Below are 12,475 nucleotides of genomic sequence, written 5' to 3' on the forward strand. Positions count from 1 at the left end.
CTCTTGTTTATGAACATCTATGGGTAAGTATCCCACATTGGCCTAGAGGCAGCCAATCATTAAAAAGTGTCCTCTACGGTCGCTACTCATAGATTTATATATAATGGAGACGTCACTGGATTTCTCCTCTCATTTACTTGCATTGGTTGCTCACCCAGTGCATGAAGCGTTCTTCCGGGTTGGAACCAGTGCATTCTGGGATTGGTTATGGGCCATGCGTGATAACTAGCAAGTTAAGTTAAGCCAACACTAGCAACGGCTCTTGAAGGGGCATCCCCATGGAGAAAAATCTATTGATAGACGATGGTTAAGAACTAAATGGAAACCTACAGGTTTGTAACTGTACAGATGGAACCGAATAGTCCATTTGGTTCCATTTGTACACTGTCAGTTATGTGGGTCTGTGTGCCGGCCTAATACATAAACTGGGGGTCCTTCAAATTAAAAAACATTTGACAATCACTGCTATAAATGACCAAGATGATAAAAAAGGGTTGCTCATGAGGATAATATGACAGATTGGCAGTATAGTATAAGCAAGGAATGTTGCCATGACTGTATTGAGTTTAGCTAGTAATTGCAAGTTGACAGTCTGTCCTGTCTATGTCAGTGGTTCTCTTGCATTGACTGCTTTGTAGATCTGCTATATTTTTAAAATATTTGAAAAACTAGTGTTTTTGACCTATAATGACATGCCTCAAAATAAACTGACCCCTTGGTTCCAAGTGGTCAAATTATACAGTGTCTTTCATATGCGAGTAAACTTTGCGCTGCCCCCCCGCCACCCACCCCAGCCTTCTTTCATCAGTGACGTGACTTTCTCCCTGCAGTCCGACGTGCCTTGAGCCTTAAATCTTGGCTCGTTCCTTCGAGATCCTTCCTGAGCACATCCCCCAGCATGCTTTGCAACGTCTTTGTTTTCCCAGGTCACTGACCTCCCCAGCTACACAACCCCCCTGAGGTTCTGTGAAGGGGGCCCCACACTTCCCTTTCTCTCCCCTCTTCTGTAACCTCTGTGAGGCATGCGGAGAAATCTTCTGGGAGAGGCCATAGTATAGCTCCTCAGTGTCTCTAATTAAACCCTGGTGGAAAGTACATTTACTCAAGTGCTGTACTTAAGTACAACGTTGAGGTTCTTCTACTTTACAAATGTAAAATGTCAGTATATATATTTTATACCTTTTTCCTCACTTCATCTCAGAGGCAAATAATAATTATACAATAATTATAAAACTAGTCAAGTCAAATATTTTGACTGTATGAGCACACAGCATAGAGATTAGAGATGACTGTAAACACCATGCAGACAACACATGTTGGGCAATATTTAATGAATTCCTTCTTAAAGGTTTTGTTTGTATGGATTTTTGTTGTTGAACATTTCTAAAGTAGTGACGATAACAGATCTATAAGCTTAGAGTGCATTACATCACAAGACATTGTGAGTTTGTAGATTAGCTATCCAAACATAAAAAAGAAGAAAAAAACACTTTTAATTAATGTATTTTTGTAGTTTTTAGATCCTGGAGAGATACCAAATTAAACATTTGTGTCTCGAGCTGAAAGGTTTGGGAACCCCTGATTTAAAGCATCCATAGTGCCACTTTTGGCTTCAGGTTCCAAATGTAATCACGGTAGATAACACATTTGGCTTGTGTCCAGGCAGACTTGTTTCAACATTAGACTCCACTTACCATCGCTCAGAATGAACCATTCAAGAACTTGTCATTGCTGTCAGGCAGAAACCTCCTATCTCCATATTCAGTTATTTTTTAATGAATGCCTATACGTGATCAATGATCCTGCTGCTAGAGCATCACACAAAGTTATCAAAAGCAGCAGATATTCCACCTAGAAACGCAGTACAAAGTGGTTAATTTTGAGCTTGTATATCTGCAAATTTTGTTATTTTTTAATTTGAATCCTGAAAAGTAACAGTTTTTTGACATATGAGGTTTCCACCCGACAGACGTTATGAGGATTGAAAGTGTCGTGTGACCATTTAAAGCAGATTATGTTTGTTTTAATCCATCTGTAAGGGAAAAGACACAGAGACAAGAGGGAAGGAAGTCTGTCAATGGAAATGGTTGTCTCTTTTTTTTATTGGCTTGATGTTGTTTTTTGTACAGCAGATGGTATTCAATGTTCTAGACACGTAGACACCTTGTTCCAAAGTGAAATTACATAAGTGATGGAAACACTTATAATATCCATGTTCAATTGTCTTTATGTAATGCAGGGCTTTTGAGTTATTACATGCATTATCTTTAATCTCATACTGTATATGTATATTTTTGAACATCCTGCTTTTTTCAAAGCTGGCACTTTGCTCTATACTGATGCACAAATCAAAAACCGGAAACACAACTCTTCCATCTTTCTCTCACACGCTGAGCCACTTATCGCTCTTCCCTCTGTCACAGGGTTGGCGTTGACCCAGATCAAGACCTGCATCCCTCTGGAGACAACTTCCAGGTCCTGCAATCGGTGAGGACTTCTACCCCAGTCATTCTTACTTACTTACTTAAATCTTACTTACTTAAATACTTAAATCCTATACTTTAGATTCCCATGGGCTCTACAACAGGCCCCCCTCCTCTTTTCGCCCTACAATAAGTATCTTAGTGAAAATAGCCAATCTACATCAGTGTTGATTTCGTCGACTCAAACTAAGACGAAAAATGTTCGCGACTACCTTTTTTCACTGACAAACTACATGGAAACTAAATGATGACTAAAACTAAGACTGTATATACCGACAATTTCATCAACAAATAAAAACTAGACTAAAATGTTAAAGGACTAGTGGACAAGAGATCCAGTAGAAGTCATTTTACAATTAGTTGCATACTGAAAATAGCCGATCTACAAGCCTACAAGGCGACGCGTTGTGGGCTTGTAGATCAGGTATTTTCAGCAAGTGATGACGGCATCAATATGACTGCATCAAGGCACCGCCAAAATACATTTTGTTCGACTAAATCAACTGCAGATTTAACATTTAGTCGACTAAAACTAGACTAACACTAAAACATTCCAGGTGACTAAAATGTGAAGAGACTATGACTAAAACTAAAATCAAGATTTGCTGCCAAAAACAACACTACATACAAGCTCACAGCGAGTTGTAAGCTTTCAGATCTTTTATTTTTGCTGATTGTTAGTCCCAGATGCAAAGGTTAAACGCAAAGTGTTTGAATCACGGAATTTCACGCCACTGTTACTCGGGCCGTGGAACACAGCCCGCAAGGCTAGACTGACGTACATGATAGCCAAGTGAGTCGTGAAAAGTGGAAGTGAATCAGCTGAGTCAGACTGCTAGAAGCAGAACAACTTCAAACTCTACTCTTCTATAAACTATAATTATCCTCCTGCCTAGCAATTCTTTCAATTACAGTCATCTAATAGGATATACTTGAGGGCTGCTATGTTCCACCGAAATTCCGGAATTCTTTTATATGGCATGGCTCCTCTGAGACGAGCCACGCACCGCTAGACCATACAAGGGGCAAATTTCTGCCAGTACCTCCATGCTGGCTTTTTCTCAACTATATTTTACACTTTTTGAATTTTCTAGTGGAAGTCAAAAGGGCTCTGATTGGGCTGAAACCATGTCCAGATCTGGAGTCATGCATCATAAATAAGTCAGGTGATTGATGTCATAGATCAGGGCAGTGACGTAGAGTCCGTGGGGGCCACGGGGCCCCCATGAGGATATATATTATTATATATTCGCCTCTGTTCGTCCCGTTTGTACCGCGACAGGTCGCGCCACGCCCGTTCGCGCAATTATCGTCTTTGCATTGACTTTGTATGTAATCGTGCCGCTCTAACCATCCGAGTCTAAATGCACCTTTAACACCTCTTCTGTCCTGGCCCGGGGGAGGGGGGTCGACCGCGTTTCTTGTCGCCTTGTACACAATGCAAATCGGGCAACGGGCATTCAAATGCTAATCTTCCACGCTGTTCCCACACGAATCCCAAGATCCACATCATTCAAGAGTTTTTATGTTTGCATGTCGAGTACAGTTCACTTGACCCTGCTGAGTTCTGTGTGACACTCTTTTTGCCTTGGTGAACCTTGGCCCAGTGTACTGATTCCCCAACCTGCAGGCTGTGAGGATATTGCAAGTGGCCCACCAAGTACTTGGTCAAACACTAAGATTAAATAATGTATTTCAATAATTATGTAACATGTCAAATATACTTTTGTGTGTATTGTGCAACGTTAGTTCCATGCATCCAAGGCAGATGGATCACAATCGATCAGTTGATAATTAAAATAAAACATGCACTGAAGTGAAAACTTCAAGAACGCTTTTGAGATTTTCAAATGGGCCCTGATCGAAGGAATGGTTGGGAACTGCTGCCATGGCCCACTGTAGTTGGCTGCTTTACTGAAAGCCACTACGAATTAAAGCTGGGTTCAGGTGTCACTGCTGCAGGGAGGAAGGGAGCGGGGGGTATAAGCCACTGTAGAGGCCTTAATAACTGTTGTTTAGGACTTTGTTGAGGGCTTTACTCTTGCCAGCACCTTGTCTTATCATTCCTCCCTGCCCTGTTATATTTACCCGCCGGAAAGTCGTTAACCGTGACGCCTGCGACACTGGGTGGTCCCTTAACTCAACAGCGGTCATTGTACTGCAAAACACTGCTTGCTTCCTCTGGCTTCCATCTGGGTCAAACACTGTTTTGATGTCGACAAACTGTTTGAATTGACATTAATATAATGACTTAATACGTCTGCGTGTGTTTGTTTGTTCAGGATGGGCCGCAGGCTGAGGGCCAAAGCAAAACCAAGCAGGAGAGTGCCTGGCTGTTCAGGTTGTGGTACACCTTCGATCACAAGTATCCTTCTTCTGGCTTGTTTCTGGGGTTGTCAAATGTTATCAATTCCAAGCTGGTCCCTTAGTTTGGTATGCATTAAGCCACAGACCCATAACGCTAGAGAGTGTACACATTGAACCAAATGGACCCTTGTCCCTTACAGGTCCATTTGGTTTCATTTGTACACTCTGAGTTACAGTTTGTAATGCTCCTTTTGGTTTCTAACTGTAAATAATTTAGCTGGGGACCCCCTGCAATCCCCCACAAGGACCTCTGGGGGGCCCTGGACCCCACTTCGAGAACCGTTTATGGGACCAAGGCAACCAGTTCTTGTATCAAGAAACCACCATGCATCTGTGTGATAATCTCAGTTTCCCATTGTCAGCAAGGGAGGATTTTCTGAGGATCGGGGCAGAACATTTCCTGGTTTTACGCTGATTGTTTATTTCCAGTCTCTAGTATATTTGGGGGTGTTGTTCGTGTTGAGTATATCGTCACAGGTGCCCAACATACTCTCAAGCTTCCTATTCTTAGCTTGTACATTTGCTATTTTCAAAACATATCTTGAAAGAAATGTGAACAACTTAAAACAAATCTTGAAAGACATTTGAACATTTTGGAATGTTTTCGGAAACATTCTAACACAAATCTTGTATTGGGGTCCTGACTCCCTCCTGGCACAAAATATTTTCAGCTAGGGGTCAGTGGCCAGATACATTTGGGAGTGGTTGAAATGGAAAACGTTTGAGAACCTCTGGGCTCTATAGCACATGTTAAATCCAGCTGTGTTTTGGTTGACACAAAGGGCAAGTCACATGTACTGTAACCTGCGGTCTACACCCACTTCCTCTGTACTGCTTTCAACACAGCTGTGTTTCACCGTGGGGTCTTTTCTCCATGATGAGGTGTGGGCTGTGGCTTATCCACTAAGGTGTGGATTGGGTTTACTTCGTCCCAGGCAGCCTCAAAAAGAGTGAAGGGATAAAGTTGCTTCTATGCCTTTGTGTTGAGTTTTTCTGCTTCTGTGGTTCCGTTACCGTATGTACCTTCTGACAGACTGCCTTAATTCCTATGCAATGGTCCCAGTAACCTGGTAATTTGTATTAGGCTATCCCCTAATAATTGACCTACTGACTGAAATGTATTGAGGCCAAATTCAATACATAAATTGGGGGGGAAATGAAAGTTGCATTTTTAGATTGATTGATTGATTTATTAACAGTTTGCAGAATTACAGTACATTTCAAGTACAACTCAATACAAAAACTGTTAACAGTGAGTGGACGACACCATAAAGCATTACACTTGTTTACAACTAGAATTTCGCCGGCCTTTGGCCGGCGAATCCTAGTTACATTGCAGCGCAATATGGGAAGAAGGAAATTGCGGGAGGTGACAGACTCTACTTCATGTTTCAGCTGTGTTTTTAAACTCAGTAGTGTGCCCTGCACATGTAGTAACGGATGGGTTATAAATTATTATAATAACAGAAAGTGTTTTTTATTTCTCATAAATACGCAAACATGGTGAAACAACTACAGTCATAGAGAGCAGTGCCAAGGTAGCTGCTGCCTGCTAACGATGCAAACAACAGCCTTGCCTGTCGTGTGTGTGTGTGTGTGTGTGTGTGTGTGTGTGGGGGGGGGGGGGATAGCACTAATTTTCGACATTTTACTGTGTCATAAATATTTACATCTGTAGCCTATATTGTGATTACATTTGACCGTACATTTGACTCTTGTGTTATATTCTTGTGAAATATTCAGTAAAGTATTGTGGTGAAATATTCACCCCAAGTTGATAAGATATGCAGAGAATATAATACCAAGAACCCCCAGTTTGAAATGCATTAGGCCACAGACCCCCATTTGATACCATTTGCTCTCTGGGAAAATCAGGGTCCATTTGGTTCCATTTGTATGCTCTTGGAGTATGATGACTGTGCTAACAGTATTATCATAAAATATGTCTCAGTTTGAAGATTCAAAAAAACATATTTCATATGTGTGAGCTTGTAAAGTAGAACGTTCAACCTAGAGACAGTGTTGCCAAGTCTGATCATTATAAGCTACTTTGGACTTGTTTATCTATTGGTAGTCCTTGACATGGAAATGTTTGAGTTCCACTGCTCTGAAACAACATTAGACAACAAAGTTTGACAGTCAACACTATAATTGATTATTTTAAGACTAATTTCCGGAACATTTCTGATTTACCTACTTTGAACTGGCCTATTAACATTTTTATAGACCTGGTTGCTTGTTTCACTCTCAAATCCACGATATGTGGCAACCCTGGTCCCTGGTTTGTTTTGGTTTGCGTGTGGATGTTTTTTTGTGTTGCTTTAGCATCTTTAGCACAGTAGCTATCAGAGGCTGCAGCAGCTGCTGCTGTCATGAAAACGCAAGTTTCTGTCCCAGAAGCTCACGTTAGGTCTGCGCACACTGTACGTTGCTATGGCAACCTGTCATCAAATGCTGCTAACGTTGTGGTCAGCACTGTTAGCATGTGTGCTATCAGGCGAAAGCTGAGATAGATATAAAACTACTGGCCAAAATGTCATACAAAACACAACACCTAAAATCGGAATGTTATTGTGACCTACAGACCATCATGATTTGCTTGCTGGACCTATAATTAATTAATTTGCATTAAATTGCCACTCGCCCATATAAATAAAAAGCAAGATGGCCGATTGCGAGCGGAGAGACGGAGAGAGTAGTGACGTGTGAGCCGGGGGCGGGCCTCTGACAACAGCATGACCACAGGGCAGTGTTGCCAGGTTTGCGAATTGTAAGCGAGTTGTAGTGTGTGTAAGTAGCCTGGTTAAAACGCCTTGTTTCTGCCCCTGTTGGGGCAACAATGTCCACCGCATAATGTCGACCAGTTTCTGTCCACCGCTTTTGGCACGTGACCAACTTAAGCAATGTTATATTAGATAGGGCCCACCATTTTTTTAGATTAGTTTGTAGTGCTGCTTAGCTCCCATTTTTGCTTTTGTGAGTTCCCAGCTAAGGGTGATGATGATACTGTACTGTATATGTATAGTGTTTCCCCAAGCAAACCTCCTAGCCCTTAGGTTAGAGGACCTAAAGGGATAGTTCACAATTTTTTAACTTAAGTTGTATGAAATACTTGCCATTAATGTAGTGGTTGCAACTGTATTAATTGATTGCCCGAGTCCCGTGGTGGGAGTTCTGCTCTGGTTTTGGTGAATATTATGTAGTTCCGGTCATTTTATGGGGGGCACTGGGGCCACGCATTAAAAGTTAATTAATCCACAAAATTTGTGTAATTTGTATGGTTGACCTATTTTTTAAATATTAACGCAACTTGCATTCAACTTTGACCTCTCTATCAAAGAAAGTTGCATTATATGGTAGATATGGCAAGTATTTCATACAGCTTTAAGTTACACATTTCTGAACCATCCCTTTTAATTTGTGCTTTGTTGAATGACAAACTGAAAAAGTATCGACTCTAAACGCAGTTGGAATTACATCATTTTTGTTGTTCAACTAATTATGAATATGACATTTAGTGGCTTTAGTGGTTTCCTTCTCGTATGCATACAGCTAAATCAGGTCATGTCATAGGCTAACTCGCTCATGTCCCTCTGTTTTATGAACAACAATGGTCAATTAAATAAATGTACTATTATTTCCTTCATGTCTTTCCCATTGTTTGAGTACACTGTACATTAATGGGGGCTTAGTCTCCTTAACACTCACCACTCACCAAGCTACATGAAGCCCATCCTGACGCACAGCGGCCCACCCCTCACCACCACCCTGCCTACCTGCTGTGGAGCACTGGCCCGTTGTCTGACCAGCCCCCAGGCCTATGAGGTCAGTACTGGAAACACACACACACACACACACACACACACACACACACTATTACTAGTATTGCTATTATTTGTGAACGAATATATACAGTAGCTTTTATGAATGCCATTTTTTACAAATTATTCCTATTTTTGAGGGTGCACAGCTTTGAGTGTTTGTAACACAGGAATGTGTGATTTGAATGTGTGATAAGAGCGCCCTTCACTTTACATGAGTGTGATTCTTTTTTTAAGTCAAAAGTAACAAGCTCACAACGCTGTGATGCGTTGTGAGCTTGTAGATATGTTCTTTTTGATGCATGGCTTTGGCACGCAACTAATAATAAGTCAACCGTAACTCCAACCCTAACCTCTGAACCTAACCGTTAAATGCCCCATCCTAATCCTAAATCCAACCAGAATCTTTCCATAATTGTAAGCTTAAACTCAACAAATCTTTTTTTTTTTTTTGAGGAGTGCTAGCCCCTCCTATAAACAGCTATAGTTTAGAATTAGATTATGTCTTAACACAAACATTAAATGCCATTGACAATGAATGGAGAATATACATCATATAAATTACGCATCTGAGCAAATCGGCTGTCTTTATGTGTGATGGTATGTCAGTGGAAACCCTTGGCCAATATGGGACCACTATTCTTGGTGACGTAACTACGGTATGTTTCAAGGTTGGTATAAGGTCAATAATTGATTAGACGCCCCTCACTTCAGACGGGTGTTTCTTTTTTTTTTACATCAAACAACCGTTTCTCTAGTGAGGACCAGGACAATAATTGACCTAACGATGTCTGTGTTTCTCAAATTTTGATCATATTGGTGGGGACATTTGGAGCTCACAATTATAGTAATACACACCCTGTCCTCCTGAGCTAGTTACTGTACATTTTCCCCCAGTCTCAAATAATTTCATGTAGAGAATGGCCTTTGACCGACCTGGCTGCCAAGAAGTGCGTGTTCATACAGAGGAAGCCACAGACAAAATGGAACAAAAGTAGAGAAAGGTAGAATTGCATTGCCCTAGTTTAGCGACGCAACAAACCGCAGAGAAAATGTTTTGCCTCAGCTGACGACACAGAGATTAATTTTGAATCACAAGTAATGAATGATTGGTCACATTGTATGTTTATCCAAGCTACAGTACAGCTGAGGTTAGATCAAGATAGTGGGAATTTACGAGAATATTGCCTCTTTTTCTTTTACTATAACAGTACATTGTATTGTATGACACATAATTAAGTTTTTTTCCCTGGAAGTGGTTTCAGCCTCAAGCCCTCTTCTACATAATTGCAAATCGTCGCTGTCCGGTGGAAACCTTGTATGTCAAAAAACGTTGCTTTTCAGGAAATGGGAACCTGTGTTTTAATGGATCCAATGTAGTTATTATTTAGTCAATTTATGTTAATACTTTCATTGGTTAAATATTTCTAAAACCCACTGACAGACCAATTTCACAAATCGTTTCGAAATGTTTTAAATATAGAGAAGCAGCTCTACAAGCTGACAGCTGTGTCACTACTTTTGTGTGACACTATTGTACGGCAGAGTAGGGCATTCATGGAGATGCAAGGTTTCTGCCCGACGACAACAAAATGCTCTTTAATATCACAATTTCAGTCAGTAGAATTGTAACAGAAGTCTGGGGTCTGCTGATGAATGAATGACCATCTTGTAGTACAAAAGACTCATTCAACCTCACTGCAATGATAAAAAGAAAGTTATGTCCTAAAGTCTTTGACACAGAAAACAACCATTGACTGGAAGGTCACATATGGGTTCTCGTTTGAAACTCGGAAACACTGAGTTGACTCTACCTACCCTGTATCTGTCTCACCAAATGTTTTCTGGGCGCATTTTGTGGTCATCTGTCACTGCAATTGTGTGTGCCACTATTTGACTATCAACATAGGAGTGTTTTTTTTTTTTTGTAGAGATTTGTTTCAGGCTTTTTACCTTTATTGATAGTTATTAGTGAAGACAGAAAGGAAAGTGGGAGGAAGAGAAGTGGAGAGACATGCAGCAAAGGTTGTCATGAACGAGACTCGAACACGCAACGCGTTGTCTTGTCAGGCCAGAGCCTATATTATGTGGCATGCGCTTGGACCACTAGGCCAGCGGGCGCCCCAAACATAGTGTTATCCGGGAAAGCCACTAATTTAGTCGATTGTTTATGTAATCGGGACAATCCAATGTTCTGTGTCACCAATTGGAGAGACTTGCGAGAATGGGAGAGATTGAAATTTGTGGACGGTGATGAATAATTTTTTTGTCGCAACATTTGTCTCGACCAGAATTAGTTCAGAGAGATTCTTAATAAAGGCAACTTCATGAATAATTCCCATGCTTTGCTTAAAATGTTTCAGTTTCCGCGTCCATTATCATAGGAAAAAAATAAACATTGCCTTTTCATCTCATTACAGGGCCTGATGGATTTATGTAGAATTTACAGTTTTTTTCTTTGGGAGACATGTTGGGGTGGCTGGGTTATGTAATCAGGATTAATCCATGTGATCTGTTCATCAGAGTAATAATCCTGCTGTTGACCTAGCACAAACCCATCCAGTCAACTCATCTATTTCCCTGAGGACACAAGCTGCCTATAGTACTATCGATTCCCCCACTGTGAAAGCCTGTTCGGCCGTCAAACTGTTTATCCCATGTCCAAATACTTGAGTATCTTTTAAATCTCGGGGTGATTGTAGTCATGCTTCTGCATGGGTCATTATGTTTGAATGTATGCATGTTGACTGCAGCTTTGCAGTGCTAATCAGTCTTAATAGCGCATCGTCATACTGTATGTTTCACTCTCATCCCTGCTACACTTAAACAGAAGTCTCCCACTTTCCCTCTTATTTCTGTAAACCAATAGCGGGTGAACCCTAAGGCAGTGGTCCTCAAAGTGGGTCCAGGGACCCCCAGGGGTCCTTGAGGGGGTTCCAGGGGATCCCCAACCAATTAGTTGTTAAAGCATCAAAACAAAGATCTTGAAAAAATGACTATTTTTTTAATCTTGTCCCTGGCACAAAATATTTTCAGATGGGGTTCCAAATACATATTAATTTGGGGGTTCTTCACATACAAATATTTGACAGCCACTACCCATTCAAGACTTCACGAATTGGCATTAAAGGAGCACTTTTTCCCCATTTTGAACCTTTTCTTCATATAATCGCTCCTCACTCATGGTCATTATAAGACATAGGATACACAATTTCTGTCTGCTCACTCTGTCTCAGAACTGCACTAGTATGGATAGTTCAGGAACCTGTCTCTACCAATGACATCATTGATGGGGACTCAATCAATCAATCAATCAGATTTATTGTTACTTCCACAAATATACACTGGGCATACAGGGGAGCAAAATACCGTTCTCCATGGCTCATGGTGCTTCACATTTAAAAACAATAGACACATTAAAAAGAGGCAAGGCCTTGTTAAAAAAACATTAAGAAGATAAAAGGAGCAGACAACATTGGCAGGAAAAAAGTGCTGATGCATTCAAAGTGCATGTGTGTAAAGTGCTATTCATCCTATCCTTGGGGGCAATATGTGGCGAGTGTTCAGAGTCCTGATGGTTTGGGGGAAGAAACTGTTGGACAGCCTGCTGGTGCTTCCTCCTAGGCTCTTGAACCTCCTACCAGATGGCAGGAGTTCTCAGTTCAAGGAGATGGTGGGAGGGGTCGGTCATAATGTTCATGGCCTTCCTGACACAACGGTCTGTGTATATGTCAGCTATGGGGGGGAGGGGGACACCTGTGATCTTCTCCGCTGCTCTCACTATCCTCTGTAGGGACTTGCGGT

General features: G+C 41.2%; 1 protein-coding gene across 2 annotated transcripts in view; it reads left to right on the top strand.

Moving 5' to 3' along the window:
- The window catches only part of slc9a7 (solute carrier family 9 member 7), a 50,553-nt gene that overhangs the window by 33,840 nt on the left and 4,238 nt on the right, over nucleotides 1–12,475 (top strand). For both annotated transcript variants that reach the window (XM_080770677.1, XM_080770678.1), the window contains 3 exons: nucleotides 2,424–2,487; nucleotides 4,766–4,848; nucleotides 8,570–8,675. In XM_080770677.1, coding sequence (XP_080626803.1) covers nucleotides 2,424–2,487; nucleotides 4,766–4,848; nucleotides 8,570–8,675 — 253 coding nt within the window. The remainder of the gene's footprint in view (nucleotides 1–2,423; nucleotides 2,488–4,765; nucleotides 4,849–8,569; nucleotides 8,676–12,475) is intronic.

The sequence above is a fragment of the Protomyctophum bolini genome (genome assembly GCF_963924005.1).
Source record: "Protomyctophum bolini genome assembly, chromosome: 8".
NCBI lineage: Eukaryota > Metazoa > Chordata > Actinopteri > Myctophiformes > Myctophidae > Protomyctophum > Protomyctophum bolini.